The sequence below is a fragment of the Sander lucioperca genome, chromosome 11, assembly GCF_008315115.2.
Source record: "Sander lucioperca isolate FBNREF2018 chromosome 11, SLUC_FBN_1.2, whole genome shotgun sequence".
In the NCBI taxonomy this organism is placed as follows: Eukaryota; Metazoa; Chordata; class Actinopteri; order Perciformes; family Percidae; genus Sander; species Sander lucioperca.
This window is the reverse complement of record NC_050183.1, coordinates 7,451,260-7,475,641: the sequence shown is the minus strand read 5'-3', so window position 1 is coordinate 7,475,641 and position 24,382 is coordinate 7,451,260. Positions and strand designations below refer to the sequence as shown.

Here is a 24,382-nt window from a genome sequence, read left to right as displayed (position 1 = left end):
TTGGACATGCCTTTTCAGTTCAGTTCACAATTGGATTCAGTTCAGGGCTTTGTGATGGCCACTCCTACTTTTACGTTGTTGTCTGTGAGCCATGTGGCACAACTTTGGCGGAATGTTTAGGATCTTTGTCCTGCTGGAAGACCTAATTGCGACAGAGCTTGACATTTCTAGCTGATGTCTTGAGATGTTGCTTGAGTATTTGCAGATATTCTTCTGTCCTCATCATGCCATCTATTTTATGAGTGTACCAGTCCAATTTCCAGCACAACAGCCCCACTAGTAATGCTCGGGTCAGGGTTTGTTAACACCCGCACCCACCCAGCAAAACAACCCTTCATTAAAGAAATGAACTCTGTCTCTCCCTTTCTCTCTGTCTCTGTCTCACACACACATGCACTCACGCACGCTGGCATGTTACTTTTTGAACAGCCCGCAATATTTTCCAGTAAGCTTACCGAACCCGCCCAAACCACGGGTTTTGGGTCGACCTGCAGGACTAAACCCCACAACATAAAGCTCCCACCCCCGTGCTTCACAGTTTGGTATGGTGTTATTTGGATGGAAACCCTCACCCTTTTTCCTCCACACGTAGCGTTTATTATTCTGACTCTTCTTAACAGTTACATTTATCTGACCAGAGAACCTTCCTCCAAGAAGCTATGTCGTTGTCCTGGTGATCATCTGCAAACATTCTCAAACATTACTAGCTCCTCTTGGGGTTCAGCACTAGGAGATAGTTTTCTCCTTCTTCCTGTACAATTTAGTGACTCTGTGGCTCTGTGATTTTATACCTGTGTACAGTGTTTTTCACAGATGCTCGTGGGACATTCAGTTGCTTAGAAATTAGAACTAGACTTGAGGAGGGCTACAATTCAGAAGCTTTCAAAAGTAATTCCATCAATCTCTGGAATCATACAGTTTAAAGAGATAGTGAACTTGGTGTATTCAAACTTTTGACCCACTAAGAATCTGTGCTAGTAAATGAAAGCTGAAATAAAGTTCTTTCTTGGCTATTACTATATTTATAATTATCTCAAATACAGTAGATACCCTATTGACTTAACTCATGAAATGTATGGTAACATGAAATACTGTATGTGGAGTTGTAAAAAAAATGGAGTTTAAATGTTGTTAGGGCAGGTGTATTTAAATATATGGCCTAGACTTTTTATTCTGAGTGAGTCAAGATTAAGGAAGTAAAGGAAATGTTTTACTATGTTGAAATTTCAGCAGGGAACTTCAGAATGTCTTGAGGATAGTTGTGTTCTGTAGCTACACGTTATTCATATTGCTAGGAATATTAAGGCCTTTGTATTATATTATGCTATGTGAAGAGTATGAGGAAAATAGAACAAAGTTTAAGAAGTTAAATAAATTCACTGACTGAAAATTTAAATAAAAATGTACTTAGATGATAGTTTCAATATTTTATCATTACCAGATTGAAGTACAGTATTCTGCCAACGAATTGCATTGTACTTTTGTGTTAGCTTTACTACTTGAAATGCAGACAAATGCACTCAATCATTCATCAGCATTTGCTTGCTTGCATCTCACGATATCAGTGTTTGCAGCTTCACTGACCGGTATGTGTTTTCTGATAAGGTGTGAGCACATGAGCCTCTCAGAGGTACGAGAGACAGACAGGTCCTCAGCTTCCTGTGGACTTGCTCTTGTCAGCTCCAATGACGGCAGCGTGGCGTGAGGCTCTGGTGGGTGAGGGTAGGCGTAGACACTCAAGCTCTGTCTGTCACCTTGGCTGACTTCAGCTTGTATAAAAGCCACCTCTGGGTGTCTTTCTTGCTCCCCACACGCCTGCCTGCCTGCTTGCCTACCTTCCTGCCTGCTTGCACAACTACCTCTGTCTGGTGCTCTCATAACACAGCAGGGACTTGCAGGTTAATCTTTTATTTAAGGCTAGCTTATATGCACCTAGCTGAAGCCCACACAAACTTGCACATACAGTAAGCCACAAGCCTCCACCTATGAAGTTCCTGTCTGCCTGTGTCCTGATATTTTAAACGCTTTGTTGTTTAAATTAAGTGCGTATACTGTAGTAGCTTTTGTCCTCCTGCATTGCAGGCACAAAGAATGCAACATGTACAAATGCTTTATGTCTTTTAAGGGCATGACAGCTTTGAGACACTGTAGATGGTTCTACTGTTAGCGCTCTCTGTTCATCCTTTCTTTATTAAAAACGTCTTTTTAAGCTGCAAGTTGCCAGTGTGAAAGCTCATCTTGAGCAACAGTGGAAGCAACCACTCCTTACAGACACAAAAGAAAAATGTATTCCATTTTTGTTAGCTAGATAATATGAACCTTGCAATATACTGAATCAGCACTCATGAACATCTATATATGCCACAGAAATGAAATTGACTGAACCTTGTGAGTAAGTAATTTTTTTTTTTAATATTTTTTCTGCATCAGCTGCATTTCTGCTGGAGAAATTAATGCACTTGTTTTCATAATAACATGAAAGAGCAGAAAAGGCTTTTCATGCTGGTACAATAATTGATTGCAATTATTGCATTGGGGCGGGTGATGTGTTATATTTTCGTGGACAACCATTTTTTTTGGATTCCTATGTTGTGCCAATAATTACAGTAGCCAAAAGCTCAGTACCCTTACTAGAAATGGATAGGATATTTTACTTGCTTGTTGAGTAAACAGTTAACACCATGTTTACCAGCTGCTATGTGTCTGCCCTGTTCTAGCTGCCTGTGTTACCCTTTTCCTTACTTAGTCACAGCATTTGCTTATTGCCAGCTTTGAGCAGCTAACTCTACTCACCTTTCCATAATGGGAGCAGCATTTTTGTTCCGTTTATGCAGATTAAACAATTGTCACGTCTACATAAAACCCTCTAAAGACGTCATCCCTAAGCACACCGACTGAAGCCTTTGGTGCACACTACTCTAGTCACCTTCCATGTGTTGGTTTTATGCATGGAATCTGGGGAGCTGATGCAAATCATAGTGACAATGTAGCAAGCCAAGCAGATGTTGGCAATGAAAAATGGATGGACTGTGATGTCAGCTGTGGAGTAGTTCAAGCCAGAGCACCTCTGACAGACAGCAGCTTCAGTACCACGTGAATGCCTGCTGCAAACCCAATTCTTACATAAGGACAGGTACACCATATTTCATATACTGTAGGTGCAAAAAACATCTCAGGTTTGCTGGATTTGGTGCGCTTTGCACGCACAAGCCTGTGGTTCAGGCAGCACACTTCCATTAGTGTCATTGTCGTTCCATTTTTGTTATGGAACATCAAGTGCACCCATAAGTATTGCAAACATAAAATATGCATCTAACCCTGATCTGCGAGGACAGACGGGTGGAGCTTAGCTCCTGCACAAGGTCTGTCAGTCTAACGGGGAGCAGATCAAATATTCACCATAGAAACCTCAGTTTACCCACATCTCTTTGTTGCTACTAAAATATACATTGACAACACGTTTGGGAGCAAAGTGGATTCTCTTTGTACTTCAGATTGCAAGCCGAGCTGTTTTCACATCATTACTAGAGTGATGGGAACAAAACGTCCTATTATTCCTCTATTTGTCTTATGATGAGACCAATTCACACATTCCAAAGCACGTAAACAACATAAATGCAATGTTGTTCTTTGTGGTGACTAACCATTACATACGTTATACATCCTTACTGAAATCATCCCGAGGGAGATCTGGCACAGTGTTAATATTTCACATATAGGCTGCATTTATCTGAACCTGAAATGGGCTGAAGGCTGAAGATAGCGTGAACAAAGCTGACAGGGAAAGAGATGAAAAAAGGATTTGACATCTCTAAAGCCAGGTATTAAGAGAGCTGCCAAGCTCAGAAGTGCAGACACAATCAGGCAGACACACATTAAAGTTTCAGAGTCCCAGGTCCCGAGAATGTCCTGTCTCTCTCCTCTTAGCACCACCCCTCAATCTCCTCCTCCTCCTCCCTCTGCTAAGGACCCAGAGATGGACGCCCTGAGAGCTTGCTTGGCTGCACTGCTCCTCTTGTGACCCTAACTTCAGACTGCCGCTGTCCCCTCTAATTCCACTCTGAGTGCCCTTTACATGGAACACAGATGTTGCTGTCCCCTCTGTCAGCCTTAGATCCAGAGGCTGAATGTGCCTCAGGGCTGGTTCCTTGCCCTCCGACCCTCCAGTCTAAAGCAGGTGCAGCAGTGTAGGCTCCGCAATCCTGACGTAACAGGGTTATCCAAGACTTAAAGGGACTTCTCATTCTGTCAGCTTGCCTTCTATTTCTTAGCTGCACAGCCAGCCAACCAGCCCACACACTGCAGGCTGCAGTCCACTGACCCCAAGGCTCAGGGACCCACCAAGAGGGGGTGGTTTACGTGTGTTTGTCCCTGAGCTTCTACGTGGGCAAGTGTGTGTCTGTGTGTGTGTGTGTGTGTGTGTGTGTGTGTGTGTGTGTGTGTGTGTGTATGTGTGTGTGTGTGTGTGTGTTGGTGGAAGCAGGGCCTTGGGAACTGAGAGTGGGAGCCTATTGACTGCAACAGTGGCTGCTACCTTGGCAACCCAGGAGGGAAAGATGTGTTGAATGAGTGAGTGGGAGAGGGATCTACAGTAGATGCATGTGTGCGGGGGACGTGGCTCTGTTTATGAATTTAGTTATTTAAACGGGCTCAATACATGCCACATGATATGCTCTAACTGTACTGCTAGTATTTGAGGCACTGTAGTCTTGTGTTCTCTTTGTGTTAATCTTTTTGAAAACTCACTCAGCTCCTCCCTATTTCCTATGGAGTTGACCCTCTTTAAGGTAAGTGTATTTTGACATGAAGCTGGTGACAGGGCACCTTTTGAAATGTTTGGGAGCGCTGGCCCATCAAAAATAGCACTCGCTCAAGTTGCTGAGCAGCAAGGGGGAAAACGTCTGAGGATGGGAGAGGCTGGAAGCAGTGAGTGTGACACATTTATTTTGACAAATTGAAATGTTTTTTCTGCCTTCCGCCTCATCTTAAAATTATGCTAAATTCAAGGCTGACCAAACGGATTTGCCTGTTTCTGGGGAGAAGGGGCTGGTCCTCTCAAGGTGTGTTAGCATCATCAGCTCATAGCCCTGATGATCTCTAAAAGCTGCCACTCCCCCCTCACTCCTTTTTTGATGCTTCTGTTCTCCCATGACTTCTGAATGACAAACTTCACTGCTGACAGTGGAGACGTATAGATAGCCTTTAAAGCTGGGGTAAGCAAATGATCTGTCAGCACTTCAACTCTCTGGAACTCAGAAACGTGCTGTATTTGCTGGCCTTACAGCTGCAAAGAAAATGATTGCAACTCGTTGGAAACCACCTCACGACCTGTCTATCCGCACATGGACCATTTCCTACTTGGATGTAATGTATATGGAGCTGTCCACGGCACGTATCAATGGAGCGCCAGGAAAGACCCTGGACACTTGGGTGATCATTGCTGAGGCTGTGAGGTCCGGGCTGTAGCCTTTTTAGGTTCCTTATCTTGTGTCTGTCTGTGTTTGTGTCTGTTTGTGTATGTGTTTGTGAGTGTCTGTTTTCTGCTTGTTGTTTTTGTCTCCCTCCCTCCCGTCTTTCCTCTTCGTTTCCCCCCCTTTTTATTTACTTATTTATTTTTATTTATTTATTTATTTTTTTTCTCTTTCTGGCCCTGGGACACGTTCTCTGTCTCGGTGTATTGTTTGTAGTTTGTAGTTGTTTATTTCCTTTGATAATATAAAAATAAAAAAAACATTTGATCACAAAAAAAAAGCTGGGGTAAGCAGTTTTATGGAAAAAGCTAAGAAAATGCCAACATTTGAAAATACTGCCCTCCTCCTGCAGCTCTCCCCTTTCCATCCTAAGCCCCTCCCACCAGACAGGCATATGCAAATGCTTCATCCAGATCGTGATTGTGATCCCGATGCCGTTATATAGCAGCAATTCTATGAGAATTACCGTCCTGTTTTCTTTGCAAACTTGTGAGCCTGTAAAGCCCTTTAGGTGACATATTTGTATGTGATTTGAGGCTCTGGCTAAGTACATAAACATGAACTTTTATTAGCCGCAGCCGTGAGCCTTTGGCTACGGTAAGCAGAAACTATTAGCAACATTTTCTCTCCATCTCTGACATGCTTCTCCAATATTGACATGTTTTATTGCGTTTATTGTCAGACTCTCTTTTAGACTCTCTTTTTGAGAAGTCCGTCTTACTTTTATTTGGTTGCTTTGCAGTGTAGGCAGATATTGCCAATGCTGGAATGGCAACTTTTTCTGTAGGATTTATGCCATTGAATGAATGACATGCACACACCTCTGCATTTGTAGATATGTAATAGGAAAGCTCTCTTTCCAAAATAACCTATGATTAGCGAGAGTCTCCTGTCACAGGCTAGATTTTGTAAAGCCTGAAAACAGAGCCAAGGAGAGGTGCAGAAGTCTAATTTTCTCTCAGACCACTTGAATTACAATATGCTGAAAGATTATTATGGAATTTTTGCCCAATGACGTCAAAAACAAACTGCCTACCCCACAGACATTTTTCTGATTTTTTTATTTTGTTACATTGCTTCAAATGAATGCAAAGCTTTTTCCATTTGTTGGGTAGCACGTACAGCACGCAGTTCTAAAATATATAACCTACACAGGAACAGAAGACAAAGAAGTGAATAATTTGACTTTTTTTAAAATTTAAACAAGTTGTACCAAAACTACACAATGCCTCTACTCCAAGTAAAAAATTATATCTGTTTTGACAACATTGTCAGAAGTTCAAATTAACTTTGTACTGAACAGCTACACTTTCAGAGAATAGTATCGAGAACAATAGATTGCAGGAAGGTACATAGCGAAACAAAAGGTTCTTGCTGCTATGCATTTCATTTGGCAGCATTCTAGATCAAAGAGTCTATAGTGTTGTGTGAGCCTTGTCTGCTGATAGCAGGAGATGAAGATGCTTTCATGTCTGCAGTACAGGGCTCTTAGTCACATAATATAACAAAAAAGCACAAAATAATGACTGGCAATATGCAACTAGAGTCTCTTACTATATGCACCGTGACCTTACAGCATATGATTGTGTGCCTCACAGTGTCGTACATGAATATGTTTAACTTGATTATATGCCCGTACATTCAGCGTAGCCATGCATTATATATTATTTATGTACTTATCTGTAAATGTGCATACTGTAGGTATGTTGTGTGAATTTTCATTTGCATCCGCTGGTGGGTGGGTGGGTGTGGGTGTGTGTGTGTGTGTGTGTGTGTGTGTGTGTGTGTGTGTGTGTGTGTGCGTAGGTGCAGAAGGGGGAAAGGAAAGGTGAAATGACATAGTGGGGCCAGCAGACAGGACACCCGCTCCAAGTACACTAATTTTCTTATCTCACACATTGAGCTACCTGCTGCTCCTCAGGAAACAAATAATGGCTTAGTCATAACACCTCGCCAACTCACCAAGAGCTACTCACTAGAAATAGCAGTGATTTTACCACTGAAAATCAAGCCCACCTCTCCATACAATTTATGTCAGATTGTACACAAGCACTGCCAAAAGAGTAGAGGTGTGAGGTGGGTTCAAATTAGCCCCCCACCTCCTCACTCCCCCACCCCATGTGGTTAGTTTGTTAGTGAAATGGGACGTGGCACTATATGATAAAACACTGCAGTTCTACAGTATAGTGGTAATTTAATGACAGCTTCGGATGTACAGGTGCATACACATAGTTTGAAGTTTGAAGTCCAGCAACAATGCATTTACTGTACAAATAATATCAGTCTGAAACAGTTGTAGGCTGAAGCTCTTGCTTATATTGCCTACCCTTTTTAAACAACTTGTGTTTGAGAAAAAAATACTAATACTTCACCCATACAATATAATATAATTAACAAACCACGATTCTTAGATTAATATACTTCACATAAATCCCATTTGGGGAGACCTCTGCCATTATTACATTAACATAATTTTATTAAGAAGCGCCCTTTCATTGCTGCCGAGCATTTTCTTAAGTCGTTACAACTGTTGCAGAATCTGCAATCGGCACTGTAAGCAGCTGACGAATCACAGGCAAATGAATATGTAACCTCATTAAAAGGCCATTATGAAAGCAATGCATCATTTGGGTTCTTGGTTTTAATTGACAATTAAAATATATAAGTTAATGTATCCATTAAGCTAATTGATCAGCACAAGGCTGATTTTTCTGTTAGCTACAACCCCATTAGAGGCTATTTATCATGCATTTTTAATAGCTTCTCAGATGCAGTACTTTCTGAAGTTATTTTTCTGAAGTTATGAAATACCATAAGAAAGTCTACCACTGAGATGTTATAGACTTTTCACAGGAAAACTGTCTTAAAAAGGATTAACTCCTGTGACACAAATTTATGAGGGACGCAATATTAGGTAATGTCCCATACACATTTTTTTTTTTTCGGTTCAACAGCATTTACATGGGTATAAAAATGCTAAATTGTTTGTAAATTACTTTATCAGCAGCAGTTTAGCAACTTTGATAGATGACATGACTTTACAAATTACTTTTACTGTAAGACTTGATCTTGAAGAACATTTAATGCGTGGTTAGAAACAGCTTTAGCAATATCACGTTTTGCTTTGTCTTTACTTTATGGAAATGCATTTTGTCTGGTGTTGTGTGATGCAGCCTGAGCTGGTCTTATCCTGCATTCCAATTAGACACCATGCTAGGTTAAATGATGCTGAGCCATTTTAAACCGCAACTAAACTGCGCTTAACCGTGGTGTGTTGAGCCAGAACAGAGAGGGGCACTGTGATGGTGTGATCCAAATGCAGGCAGCATGCAGGGAAAATCCTGCTGGGGAGTACTGAGGTGGACAAGGCAGGTGTTGTGACAGGCTGAAGCCAACCACACTGCCTGCTGCGTCTGCATGCATACTGTAGGTTACAGACGGAGAACTGCCTACAGTAATACTTCTGTCTGTATCAGTGTTTCTCAAATGGGGGTACGTGTAGCCCTAGGGGTACCTTGGAGTACTGCAGGGGGTACGTGAAATTTTTGCAAAAATGCTAATTTAAAAATATGTCATGCATAATTCCTAAAATAATTATACAATAATAATGAATGAATGAAGTGATGGATTCTAAACATTTGAAATGTAGCATTTAAATGTTTTTATTTAAAAAAGGTTGTTGTTTAGTGAATCTATCACTGCCACTCAATCGCTGTATTGTACCTCTTTATATAGACTTTTTTTTCTACCGAAAATGTTTTGCGCTGATGAGGGGGTACGTAGCTTAAAAAAGCAATTCAAAGGGGGTACAATATTGAAAAATGTTTGAGAAACACTGGTCTATATGATTATATACTGTGTTCTTCATCTGTTCAGTGTTGACATTCACTAAATGGTTTAGGAACTACGATAACCACCTCTACACATGAACAATAATACATTCACTGGTTAGCTGCCAGCCACTCCACTCCTCACTGTCCTGCTGCGAGGACATTCTTCACTGCTTGTGTTTGTTTGCGTGTGCCTCTGTGATTGAGTGATTACATGTTTATTTGCACGTGTGTGCGCTTGTTTACATCTGTGTGGTGCATTGGCGTCTCCCACCCATCCGTGCAGATTCCAGGCAGCCAGTTGGTGACTCCCTGCTGTTAGCTGCTCCATAGCAGGCTGGAAATGGTTGGTGGAAGGGTGGAATCCCCTCCCGGGGCTTTCCTGATGCTGCAGGCAGATGTCTCCCTCTGTCTCCCCTCATCTCCCCTCATCTCCCCACTCACCTGGGGAATGTTGCCAGCCAGCGAGCCTCGCTCCCACCCTTTTTCTCCAGCCTGGAGGCCCTCAGCCTTGCCAAAGATGGAGTGAAGAAGGAGTGGGGCGGGCAGATATGCTATTACCAGCCTAAGCTCCCCATGCATACGACATACACACTCATGAAAAGTGCATACACACAAACTTACATAAACACAACATTTACATATAGCAGATGCTGAATACAGGCCTGAAGTCAAATTAATCATTGTTTGTTGCAAGACTGTAACCCATTGCTGACTCACATGTAAAACTTGTACACACGCCCACACACACACACACACACACACACACACACATACACACACATATACATATAGACACTCAACCTACACTGAGGCTGCCCCCCCTGGCCCTCCGTCACACAGCGGCAGCGTCCATGGCTGCCAGTTTGGCCCCATTTGGCTGCCTGGACTACTCCATGAGTGCTAAGTGTCTAGGTACCATTAAGCTCCAGCCAGCCCATCTCAATTGCCCTGCATGAGTGCTCTTCGCCAGCACACTTCATTGTCAGCTAACCCTCTGGTAGCTGCGCTCGTTGAACCTCACATTTCTTGTTGAAGATGAGGGAGAGGGTTGAGGAAGGTGATGGGAAAGTGGGAGGCGAGGGTGGGAGAGATGGCGAATGCCGGAGAGGAGCGTTACAGCTGTTGCACCCATCTGGAATGCACCTACATTACCTATGAACAGATACAGTTTGAAATGTTTAAACATATTTATTTGGGGAAAAATGTTTAATTCATCAGCATAATGTACACTACTGTAATTTAGAATACCGTTTATGGCCCTTCTCGGTTTATTGGCAAGCTAAAGCTACAGTACATGCGTTTTTTACTTCAACTAATTCAATTAATGAATTTTGCCACATGTTCTCTTTATCTTCATTATTTGTTGTCACTTTTGTGTGTACACTATTTAATAAAGAGAGGCCACAAAGAAGGAATTTGTGAGTTATATTTAAACTGCCAAACTTAACACCTGATGTCAGCTGAGAGTTTGAGAGGAGGAGGAGAGGAGGGTTAGTTAAAAATAGCAGTAGTCTCTCCAGGATGGCAGGTTTTTAATTAACAATAGAGAGCGTCTGATAATCCACAGTTAATCCAAAGGAGAAGAGGGAGGAGCGGAGAGAAGAGAAAATCATCAGCTGTTTGAAGTTAGGACTACAAGTCCCTCCTGGCCCTTTCACTGCTCGCTGCTGAGCCGTTCTGCGCCTATGATATCCATAGCCCAAATGTATTTATTTTGTGAAACAGCCATGCTCCATATTTTGTGATTCACTTTGTCTCTGACTAACCGCTGTCTGTTCCCATTAGCGTGAATATGTGCATGCAGCTCCTCTTTAACTGACTGGGATTCTCTTTGTGCATGTGTGGTGTTAGTGGATAGCGGCTGTTTGTTGAAAACTAGCCGACTGAAGGCCCTGATGGCTGGAGGCATCCGCTTAAAGTCCTATGCCTGTTTAAAGGCTCGATCTGTCGGGAAAACACTGGGAGATGTCAGGCCTGCTTTACACTCAAAGGGAGTTTGCTATCGAAAGACATTTTGAGCTTAGAGGGAAAAGGGGGTGGTATTTTTTTCACTCTGTATGTACAGCTGCAAAGATATGTTGTTTGTACGCACTGTGATACTTATTTGCTGTGGCTGATTCAAGTTTCACTTAATTGAGAGAGAATTTGATTCTAATTCATAACTAGTCTATGAATCAGTCGTTGACACTTCTATGTTGAGCTATTTAAAATAAATGCATTAGTAGATTCCCTCAAGCTCCGAGATCACCAATATAACAAGCAGCCAATAATGAGGAGTGCAAGGATCGACACATTCCTTATTCAATAAGATTATCAGGTAGAGATGTTTTCTTTTTTTATTTGACCTGGATTATCTCTTGAATGGTCATTTGCTGACCTTTTTAAGTGTTATTTGAACAGAGTAGTGAGAAGGATCTTTAATAAGGGTACAGTACACAAAGCTGGAAATAGGCTGTCTCATCCATCAGATGTTGTAGTGTACAAATCTGCAGGTCTGTGGCAACTGAGCAGGATTCACATGACACATGGTTGACAAAAATCACACCAAGACTCCTGGTGCTCCGGGCAGGAGTCACTGTGATCTTGTCAGTAGTGATGAAAAGATGTTGCAAAGGATTTTTCGAGGAAAAGATGAATGATATCCAAGATTGTGACTATGGATGGGAGCAAGGGCTGGGTATCATTTTTAGTTTTAATGTAGGAGTAGTCTAAATGTAACATTAGCTTTTTGTCCTTAGACTACCAACAATTTCAAAAACATAATACAAGATGCCAAATATAGAAGAGAAAGAACTATTAGTGAGTGTGAAATATGGTACCACATTACAAATTACAAAACCGTTATCCCTCTCTTCTAATAATGAGGGGTGTCTCTGTCTCCCCTCAAATCTTGAAGTATCGATAATGAGTATAAATTAAGATGTTTTCTTGCTGTCAGTGAGCAAATTGAAGAAAAACTAATTGAATGGAGAAAACATTTTAAAAGCTTTTCTTTCCTTCTTTCTGGCATTTCAGGACAGAGTCTGGGCTACGGCTTTGTCAACTACATCGATCCAAAGGACGCAGAGAAAGCCATCAACACATTAAATGGACTCAGACTTCAGACCAAAACGATCAAGGTAACTGACACCATGTACAGCTAAACAAGTTGTTGTTTCCATTACAAATACACAGTATTTTTTCAACTAACTATTTGCATCACTCCAAAATATAAACATGATTTGCTAGATAATAACTGATAAAATCATATGATGATGAAGTTGTGTAGGTCATGCTAAACTTAAATGATAAGGCTGCTTTCTTCTGTAGCAAAGCCCTTTTAGATAGTGATGCTGTTAGTAAATGAGCTAGAGGGCAAAATGGGATTAACATGCATGAGTCTCAGAAATAAAAAAAAGCATGTTTTCCAAAATAATTGAGGGCTTTGTTAATGCATTTAATGGCTAGCAGGCTTGGTGGTATATTTTGAAGACTAAAAATTGTTAACATTAACATATAGGTCTTCTGCTGATCTTGTTTTCTCCTCTCATATCCTCCGCTATCGTACTTTCTGTGCCTGCCAATATGTCGTTGCTTTTAAACTGGGCAGTAATCTTTTGCTCTGCGATAATCCCTGGATTCTCGCTTTCTGTCATCTAATCTAATCTAATAGGATGGGATTATCCTGTAGTTGGGAATCCCTCTATTCCCCAGACAATGTACGCTGCCTGGCCTTGATTCAGCAGAGCATACTGGCTCTTGTCTAACTTATGCCATGGAAAAAAGACATGTGATTTGTGTGTGATGTGTGTTTTCTGCATGTGTTGTATTAGTAAATACAAGTGTGTACATTTTGGTTTATTAAGGTGGAATCTGTGGTGGTTTGATGTGATTATGATGGATGGATGTGTGTGTGTGTGTGTGTGTGTGTGTGTTGTCCATATGCACATGTATGATTTGGTCATTGCAACCTACAGTTTTAGCAAAGCAGGGCTCTCATTGAGCCACGATTTCAAGTGTCTGTATGAACCAAATGGCCGGGTGCGTTTGCTTGTGTGTGAGAGCGCACACATCAGCATTACAGGAGCACTGCTCCTAATAATATGAGCAATACAATAAAAAGCAACATGGAGACTCAAGTGAAAGTTGGCTTTTTCATAATAAAGACTAGAAAAAGTTGAAGGGCATTTACGTAGCGTGGAATTCATGACGTCTTTGAGTGTAGCAGTCAGAGTTTCACAGTCACACTCTCATGACACAAGAGGTTGCCTCAAGTTGTTCCTGAGATAAAGGCAGTCTTGAAATGACAGAAGACAACTCTGCATCTCTGTCTGGTGCTATCGCTCTTTCACCTCCCACTACACTCTTTCCTTACTTTCTCTCTCCACAACAGACTGAAATACCCTAAAGGTAACAAGGTAAATTAAAAGGCAGCACGGTAATTCTAAAATTAAGTTTGGCGCTCTTTCATGTCACACCCTTCCTACTCTCTGCCACTACACTTGTGAGGAAACACTTGGCCCAGAGATTCACATGCTCCCAGGCGATGTGTGTCTCTGTCTTTGAGTTGGTTTCGCTGCTGCGGTTTCCTCCTCCATGACACCTCAGATTTTGTCAAGGATGGCTGCGATGCTGCTTTCCTACTGAGGTGTGAGGGGAAGCAGCATGCCAAAGGTGAGGGGGACTCACAGTGACATGCATGCACATAATCTCACACACTTTTTTTGCAAACTTTTCTGCACACACACTGTTTCACACACACGCCACACCACACTTGTACACAATACCGCTCACAGCTTGAGGAGGTGCTGATGGATTAGACATCTGGAGTTGGCTGACAAGGAGAGAAAATGAGGGAGAGCTGCACAGAGAAGAAAAGAAGAGCAAAAAGTGACAGAATCACAGACAAAGGCTTCGTGAACCAGCATGCAGGAAGGAAGCAGAAGGAAAAGATCCCAGCAGCGAAGGATGCAGAGAGGAAGAGGAAGACAGAGGAGCTGAGCAGAGAGGCCAAAGGGAGAAGATGTGCGAGAGAAAAGTGAGAAATGGGGAAAGCCAGCTGTTCCCAATCCCATTCTCCCACTGTTAAAATTGCAGCAGGATTTCCATGCTGTTGCTCAAGGATATGACTGCATATCCACCATATTTGCCTGACTTTAACCTTATTTGATGGCTTATGTCTCCACATGTCAGAGGTAATGAAAGTACTGCAAGGGAAAGCTTCTCCAGTCAGCAGCAGTAGTAATGGGATTTAAGCAACTTTCGCTTGAGCAAAATTGGGTCTACACATGAGGATGTTGGGGACAACGTTTGACAAGTGAAGGTTCATTGGAAGAGAGCTGCCGCTGGAAGCCGCACAGCACAGTATAGCCAGTTATCCAGTCATCACCATTTGCACCATTAGAGAGGACATTCATACACAGTATACGTGTGGTAGAATAATGTGGAACTGGAAGAGAGCATTGAAAGCTGTGTGTATGTATGCATGTTTATGGAGGTGTGGAAATGAGAAGGTGGTGCAGCGTGTGACAGTGAGTGGAATTGTGTGGGTGAGTGGTAACATGCAGAAGTCTTTTTACTCCATCTGAGGGATTGCTGTCCATGAGTGTTGCAAGGGCAAGACTGTACTGGATTGTATGAGCATGTGTGAGTATGTGTATGGTTGCATGTGTTCTTACAGCACATTGTATGTAAGTCAGAAGGGATACAAAAGCAAACAATTTACTATTTGCAAGACTAAATGACACTTCGTAAAATCTTAAAGGCTTTTGGTCACCTAATATTAGGCTCATTGCTAATGTGTTAAAGTGCTCATATTATGCTCATTTTCAGGTTTATAACTGTATTTAGAGGTTATTTCAGAATAGGTTTACATGGTTTAATTTTCAAAAAACACCATATTTTTGTTGTACTGCACATTGCTGCATCTCCTCTTTTCACCCTGTGTGTTGAGCTCTCCGTTTTAGCTACAGAGTGAGGCATCACACTTCTATTCCATCTTTGTTGGGAGTCGCACATGCGCAGTACCTAGGTAAGGACTACTACCCAGTCAGAAGCAGAGTATGAGGGCGTGCCATGCTAGCAGCTAGGCGAGCATTATAACGTGTTACAAAGTGACACACGTTTGTCACAGAAGTAAATGCTGGACTACAATAGAGCTGTTTGGAGCAGTTTCTGAACAGTGTTTTCTGTTGGAGATGGTAAGTGCCTTTGGGGTGGACTTTGGGCTTTTTCACTTCGTAAACCTATAACGTGCACAAAAAAAGATATATAACACAATAAAGGAAAAGGGAAAAAGCCAAAAAGCATAATATGAGCACTTTAATTAAATAGCCTATTGATAAAAACAACATATTAACGCTTACCTTTTTTATTCATTCACCTTTAACTCAGTATAGTGGAATTAATAGGGTGAATGAATAGACTATTTTTGTCAGACTCCTATTACTATCAATCCTGTTCCCCTGGCTACCTGTATTGTCTTTTCAAAGTAAAACACCTGTGGTTTACTCAAGGGAACAAAGTTTCCTCTGCCTCCCCCAGCCAACGACTCAAGTGTTATCTCTCCAGTGTTCTAAGCAGCTAAATCTTTTCCTGACAACGATAATCCCCAAGGCAAGGTGTGCTAAGAAAACAGTCACATTTTCCTCCCTGTGGATCCAATGACCCGCATCCCTGCCCATCCAAAACACACACACATATCCTTGTGCCTCTCACACTTTAATCTTGATTAGATTTAAATCCCACAGGATGTTAATGAGTAATAAAGTACTAGAGCCCAATTTTTGTATACAAGCCCTAAGACTGTCTTTTCCCACAGGTGTCATATGCACGACCCAGCTCAGCCTCCATCCGTGACGCCAACCTGTATGTAAGCGGCCTGCCCAAGACTATGACTCAGAAGGAGCTGGAGCAGCTCTTCTCCCAGTATGGACGCATCATCACCTCCCGCATCCTTGTCGACCAGGTCACAGGTATCCATGGGGCACCGCCTCCTCTCTCTTAACACTTTCACACAGACACAAGTGATATAAGCGCGCACACACATACTGTATGTATACATCCATGTGTGTCGCTGATATCCTCCAGCCATTCACAACCACACTTAGACTGATGATTTTACACATTTTTGTAAACAATTATGGTCTGTTAAATGTCTGTCTTTTGTCTGCGTGCGGTCACGTGAATATTTGATGTATAGACAGCCATAATATTAGGCCCAGTTTGTGCCTCTTGAGTCATCACTATTGTTACATTTGTAACTGTTTTTGAGAAGGACGAATAAAACCCGTTTGGAAAGTATTTCCAGAATCCATAAATACTCTTATGCACATCTAAAACAATAAATAACCTGTGTATTGCACAATACAAAAGATTTTTTACCAGTAGTAAGTAGCAACATATTTTCTTCAGCCAAACAAAAATGGCAGCTGGAAGTGAAATATTTCTCTGTGCTCGTCTCTGCTGAAACTGCAAAATAGTAAACACAAGTGTAACAGTTAAATACATCTCCAGTTTACTGTAGCACCATGTGTCAGTCATATTCACACTGAATGTGTTGATTCTACGGAGTACTGGATAATATCTTCGTTCTTTCACCTTTGCATAAAAGTAAAGTGTAAGTAAATGAGCACGAAACGCATAAATCTGACAAAACATGACATACTGAAAACATTTGCTGTGTGTTTGTTAAGACAGTGATACAGTGAAGGAAGGCAGAAGTACTTGAACAAAAGGAAAGAATCATGGTAGACCATAGTCAACCAAAGTAAAAACAATATGTACCAGTATTTGGAAAATATTTGTGTAATATTGTAATAAATTGATTTTAACCATATTGCCCAGCACTATTGTCCACCAAGCATTGCCTAGTGAGTGAGTGACCGCAAAAGGCAACTCTTCTGACCACTTGTAAAGACAGTTATTACATGGGAGGCACGAGCTGTGCAATATACATGCCCAATTACACATTCCACTACATCCAAAACACAGGAATGAATCACATCAGTCCATTGTATTGCAGAAGAACCCCTCCAGTGTGTCTCTAGATCAATTTCAGGGGTTATGTGTGTGCCTACAGGCTGCAACCTGCTCCAGTGTTATGTGCAATGTGTACTGATGAAGCAGAAAGGGAGCAGTATGCTGTTAGCCACACTCATTTGCCTAAGCAGAATAAATCACTGCTGTCGGTGAAGTGCACGCCTGTCTATACACACTGTGCAGAGGAGGAGAGAGGGTGAGAGGAAAGGGGAAAGTAGAGGAAAGTAAAACAAAGGAGAGGAGAAAAGGAGACACGGGAGTGCAGACAAGGTGGGATGAGGCTGAGAAAATGGAAAGAAAAGCAAGTAACACAGGGCGTAGATGAGTGGAGACGTGGGAAGGAGAGGAAATGAGAAGAGGGAGGAAGCGAAGGGAGAGCTAGGGAGGGGGGCAGCGGAAGGGAAAGGTGGAAAAAAAGATGGGGCTATTTCTACTCTCATCAGCACACATGTAGATGAGGTAGGCACATCTCCTGCGGATCTGTCTTTACTAACAGACCTGTCAAACTGTACCACCATGCTACTAAGACCCATGGGAATCCAGACAAGCAACATAGTCACGCAACACACAGCAAGGCCACATATTGTATGTGTTCAACCACATACACATTTTTTTTTTGTAGCTTGCCAGCTCAGGCCACATGGCATGGATAAAACAGATTTCAACACAGGTGGTACTGGTCACAGGAAGGCAAGGTGTTCACCATAGGTTGGGTTCACAAGTGACAGAATAATTCATGTGGTCATTTTTGACTGACACAAGGTCAAATTTAAAGTGAAGCATTCTCATGAGTCATGAGTGTGTCCAGATAAAGTGCTGCAGTAGTTCACTTCCACCATTAGAAATAATATGAGCATCCAGATAAAAAGAAATTGAGAAAATTGAGAAAATTGGATGGCGTTTCACACAATTTTTGCTTTCACATCCTGTGATTTAAAGCTGGCATTTTGATTAGCAAATTGGTAGTTAAAACTCTGATATTAATAACAGCTAAATCAAATATTTTCAATAATGGGTACAGTACCACAAAACTATGTTTTTTATTACAATGTTATTGTTGATTCCTAACTATACTTTGCATCAACTTTTGCAGCAACTTTTAAACAAATGTCAAAATTTAAACATGGCTTCTAATTAAATTAATTTATTTAACCAAGCACAACTTCTTTTACTAGCACCACTAGTAAAATGTGCTATTGGCTAATCTTTGGTGCTAGGCGATGCCATGTCGATAGTTGGTGACGGTGAAGGCAGACTCTTGTAGCATGTAGACGGTGGATTTATCACTGGTCCGTACCCTCTTTAATACATGGAGCAGGAGGTGTGTAAACGCTTTTAGCCTGCTAATACCCTCAGCTACAGTAATTGCTGTCCTCACTACCACCTACTGTACCTGCTTTAAAACTGAAATACACAAAGATTCACGCATATGTACACACACACACACACAGACAAAAAGATAATAAGAGATGTTCTGCAAGGTGTCCCCAGAGGGTTAAGGATCAGCAAGAGAAATGTTAATGATCAATTAGATGTTAGAGTTGCTGGTGATTAAAAACATGGAGGACCTTAGAAGGGCCTTGAGAGTAGTATGCCAACATCATTGACTTATATTTTTCTTTGCTCAGTTACAGTACAGGCATACTCACACAAGACACATACATATACACACACACACACACACACACACACACACACAGTCAGTATTGTTCCAGTAACACCACTGAAAAGAAGACAATTGAGAAGAAGCCCATGTAATTATTATTACAGCTACAATGTGTACAATGTTTACTTTTGACGTCTTTAAAACGTAAGTCTTCTTGAATTGAGGGACATATTTTATGTTGTTGATATGACATCAACATGGTGCCTTGAAGTTGTGTCGCAGGTCATCAGTCACTACGTTTACATGCACATAATATTCAGTTTTTTGCCCTTATTCTGAAAAAGATGATATTCCGACTAAGCTGTTTACATAGCTAATGAAAGTGAATATTCCACTAATATTCCCGTTTACATGTAGCCGTGCAAAATATGATTTTTTTTCAAAGTTTACCAGCGGTGGCAGACTCGCTGTACTGTGCGAACACAGCATTCTTTTTTCATTCCTTCAACCAGCATCTTGAAAAGGTCGGCGTAGCGATGTGTGCGCATATCCATATCAAAGTCTTTGATAATGTTTCAAAGTAGCTGTGTTTCTCCTTCTTGGGTCTGCAGCCTTGCAAACTGTTGGCTGGTTGGTTTGTGTACAGCAACCATAGCAACGCACAGTGCTGACCATAAGCTGTAAACAGGCAAGAGGCCGTAAACTGTGGTAATAACCCTGATTGAGATGCATATTCCGAATGCGCTGTATACATGTCCAAAGAATGCCTCTAAAACCCTGAATAATACCAGAATATCCCACGTCTTAATCGGAAAATGCTATATTCGGAAAAAGGCCTTATTTGGAATATCCAACCGGAATATGCTGTTTACATGACCTGTATCATATATAATGGTGGAATATTGGTGTGCATGTAAATGTACTAAGTGACTCACCACTGTCCCCATATTTATTGAATTAGGAACCTAATCAGTGCCTGAAATCCAATACACTCAGTGATTCACTGTTCCTACTGAACTAGGGACTGATTTAAACAAAGTAGGCTTTAGAGACGAGACAGACATCAAAACAGCAATGCTACGTAAAGTTATTGAAGTAACGGAAGTTCTCCAGTGACCATCGGCAGATGGGCTGATGATCCCCAGTTCCAGCTCTGCTAAATTGGGGACATGAAGTCTGTTATCTAAGTGACCTCCTCATAAACAGGATGCACCCTGCAGTCACTCTTCTGTTCATAAAGACAAGAAGGAACTTTAAAACATCACTGTTAGCATCATTCAGTCAGAGGCAGCAGAAACAAAATCCACTAAAACTGCCAAATTGCCCCAGAGATTCAGAGAGCGAACACATCGACTTGACAAGGATATCTCTCCATGTCCTCCTCTATCCCCCGCCCTCCTCTCTTCCTTCCTCTGTCTATTGATTCCTTCTAAATGGATAAGCATATTTTGTCTCTTTATCAGTGCAAATAGTGTTGGCCGGATTCCCCCTCCTTCCTTTCTTTCTAACCAACATTTAGGGACGGCAGCCAGGCTGTGATCTTGTGCTCTAACTGCTGGTTTAGGCTAGCCTCAATTTGAAACAGATAGCCTATAATATCAGAGACAGCTTTAGATCGATAGTTGGCTATTCCTAGTTCTTCATCCCAGACCTGTACGTGAGCAGAGGTCAATGCTTACCTGATCAATGACTGCAAATACAATCGATCCACATACTTGCCTTCTACAAACACTGGCTCTGATGTGAAACTAAATTGCTGCTCAGTGTGTGTATGGATCGGCTGTGAAAAGGCTGATGCCGTGTCCCCTTCATGTGGGATGGAAGGTAGCAATGGGAAAGATTCCCATGGCAACAAGTCGCAAGCGTTCACAGCATTATACAACTCAAGATGGTAATTACCAGTGTTACTAATAGCGAGTGTGTTTTGCACACTGAATGAATAATTATCTGGCACTGAGCAGTTTTGTGATAGGCAAGTTGTTCCTGATCAAAATAGCATTAAATTAAGGTTCAGTTACCTTGAAATGTTGCTGGCATGAGGCGTCCATGTTTTAAAGCTTTTCAGACACCTTGGTATTATTTATTGCCAAGTTGTATTCTGTTGTATTGGAGTTAAGAAAAAAATGACTCGCTCGGCCTAGACAAGAAACCAGCCTGATCTCAAAGAAATATGTGAAATCACTACAACCTTTTAACATAGCATTACGTGGTGGTGGCACGTTATTATGGATCCCACGTAACTTATAGGGCAAGTCCCGCCTTATGAAGCAGCTCGTTTGGTTGGGGTTAGGCATTGACCTCGAGTGGTTAAGTTTAGGATAGCCAATTGGTCAGGGAATAGACTGAACAAATCGGGTTACGTGACCCTGCGTAAGCATGGACGCCTGGCCAATAGTAGTGTGTAAATGCTATCGAAGGACGGGTCTTGCCTAGAAGTTGTGTGGGTTCCATAATAACGCGGTGGTGGCACATACACTAATGTGGTAAAATGATGTGCCGGCACCACGGAAACAAGGCCAATGGAAAGTTAATTATAATCCTTTGTAATGGTAGATGCAAAAATTCCCTGGTTCAACACAGTAACACAGTTACGTAACAAACATACTGTACTTATTTTTTTTTTTTTTAAAGAATTATTTTTTGGGGCTTTTCCCTTTATTAAGTGACGGTGGATAGACATGAAAGGCGGAGAGAGATGGGGGAAGACACGCAGCAAAGGGTCGCAGGTCGGATTCGAACCTGGGCCGCTGCAGGTAGAGGCCACCCCGATACTGTACTTATTTTATCACAAACCATGATCTTTTCCTAAACCTAACCAAGTAGTTATGATGCCTAAACCAAAATTGTTTCTGTGGTGGTGGCACATAATAACACATCAGTGCAGCCACCAGCACGTATTGTGGATGTCGTGGTCATTTCTGTGAGGTCAGGTTGCAAGAAACATTACATTGTTTGAGAAATGCAATGCACAAACATGCATCATTACAAATATGCTGCCAGAAGTACATGATGTGCCTTTTAAAGGGGTGATAGAATGATTATATAGGGTATTTCACACTGTTCCTTAAGGTCTCCTAATAGGGTATATAACATTGGTTGGGCTGAAAATGGCCCGGGTGCTGTTCTATGCGCCCTAATGCAACCCTGTGAAATAGCCCTATATGAAACGAGAGGTTTTCTCCCTTATATGGTATGCTCATGAATATTTAGATGAGCTGCACGCTGGTTGGTTGGTTTACAACGAGCGAAGCACACACACACACAGCCCCTCCCCTCTATGCCCATGTCCCCCCCGCCACACACACACACACACACACACACACACACACACACACACACACACACACACACACACACAGTGGAGACGAGACAGCAGAGGTCTCATATTTTAGACACTGCTGTCAGTTTCAGCAGAGCTCTGTTATCAAACAAACCCACACACTGTCTGTTACATCTCACTCACACACACACACACACACACACACACACACACACACACACACACACACAGTCTGTTAACGTTACCGATACCCGGCCGCTGCGGCTGCAGCCCGTACAAACATGCCCAGACATGCCTGCGAGCAGTGGCTGCAGCACCGCCGGAGCAGGAATGGCTGGAACAGCCGAGAGAAAAGATTTGGTTAGATTTGTGTCCGACTTGCTCTGATGTCATACACACAAGGGCAACGATAACCTCACGAGATCAAGGCGGCCGCAGTTCTGAGACGCAGGCAGCGCAGTTGCTTTTCACCGACTGCAAGACCCAGGCGGACCCAGGGCATGCTGGGAAACGCAGGCTACTCCGCTGATCTAACAGCTGATTGGTTCAGAATCAACTCAACATGATGACGTTTTATATATACTTTTTTAGTGATTTTGTATTGGAGGGATTTTAACTGCTATTTGTCTGATTTAAAGGCTTCTTCTGTACAGAACACATGTTATGTGGCTGATAGTTTAGTTTAGAAGTCAGAGAGACTAAATCAGTTCAGATTATGGATCATCTACTGTCTGTTTATTACCATCAGCAACAGATCACATATAGAGCATTTTGACAGCTACTCTGTCATAATTAAAACAACTGGAGACTGTGTACAAGCTGATATATGGGCCTGATAACATTTTATTAAATCGGAATAGTGTTTCTGTGACTGCCTGTTCAGCCTGAAGGCTGCTGGAATCGGCTGGAAACTGTCCGACTTGACAGCGGATTTTTGTCACCGCCCCCGGCTGCTGCTGCCTGCTCTCGTTCACTTTACAGTCGAGGCGCGGTTCATCTCAAACGAGCCTAATAAAAAGCTCCACTTCCAGACAAGGAATCATAACTTACCCTGTAGCTAGTTCAGTGTCTCAGCGCTGGGACATTTAGCGGAGAGTGAAGCCCACAGGCACGTCCTCTGCGCCGCTGCGTTAGATCTTCAAGTCCCGCTCCATTGTCCGATATCTACTCGTTCTAAACACTTTTCTCTTGACCAGTATTCCGTTGTACAGCCTGGAACACTGCATTTACGACCGTGGTTAATTTTCAGTATCCTTGAAAGACTTCCAAACTTTCTTCTTTCGAAAGTACACAGGACAGCTCGCAGCTAAGCTCGTGTGTGAGATCTGCGTGACCTACATTCAAAACACCAGCTGGTCTCAGACCAGTGGTCTGTATGAAAATTTTGGGGCGTGACAAAGGTACAGACCAGAGCCAATTAAGGTACAGCCACCGAGTTGACGTCAGCTATTAGCTTCGTTGAGATTCGCCCGTTTTCAGAGGCAGTTTCAAATTGTGAGATTTGCATAGGAAAGAGGTGTCAATGGGACATTGAGGTTCTATGTATGCCTATTTTACCCACCGGACTGTCGTTATTCAACTATGACGAGGTAAACTCGGTTTTGCATTCTATCACCCCTTTAAAGTTGAATTTATGTTTATGGAGGTATTGAAAGTCCAGAGGCCTGTACTACGAAGCAAGATTTGGCGTTAACAAGGTAACTTCAGGTTCAACCCAGGGTTTTCTATATCACGAAGGTGGATCACTTGTTACCGGTTCAATCGCTGTGGTAACTCATGCTGAACGCCTAACCTGGTCGGGAGCAAGTTATGGTCAGGTTATGGGGATGGGGGTGCGCTCAGAAAAGTTAAAACATTTAGAGACCGACAAGTAGGGCTGAACGATTAATTGCATTTGCAATAATATCGCAATGTTAAAATGCGATTTCCTAATCGCAAAGGCTGCGATTTGGTCAAGTGACTCACGAGAGCAAATCAGTCTGCACGCCGCAGAGAAAGCATCGACTTAGCACGCTAATGCTACGCCGTACCTTGAGCAGATTTCTGTCATTCAAACAACTCTTGAGTTGTAGTTTAAAACTTTTACAGCCATTTTAATAAAATGAAGGGTTTTATTCGGGCTCAAGTCCATATATGCCGTTAATGGATACAGGCACGCAGAACTGAAGGCTCG

The 24,382-nt window shown here is 42.1% G+C and overlaps 2 protein-coding genes across 9 annotated transcripts in view; one reads left to right on the top strand and one right to left on the bottom strand.

Moving 5' to 3' along the window:
* The window catches only part of agbl4 (ATP/GTP binding protein-like 4), a 461,627-nt gene that overhangs the window by 359,305 nt on the left and 77,940 nt on the right, over positions 1-24,382 (bottom strand). The gene's annotated exons all lie outside the window — the stretch shown is intronic.
* Positions 1-24,382, top strand: part of elavl4 (ELAV like neuron-specific RNA binding protein 4) — an 85,164-nt gene that overhangs the window by 38,909 nt on the left and 21,873 nt on the right. For all 7 annotated transcript variants that reach the window (XM_031307357.2, XM_031307361.2, XM_031307360.2 and 4 more), the window contains 2 exons: positions 12,320-12,423; positions 16,104-16,257. In XM_031307357.2, the coding sequence (XP_031163217.1) occupies positions 12,320-12,423; positions 16,104-16,257 (258 nt within the window). The remainder of the gene's footprint in view (positions 1-12,319; positions 12,424-16,103; positions 16,258-24,382) is intronic.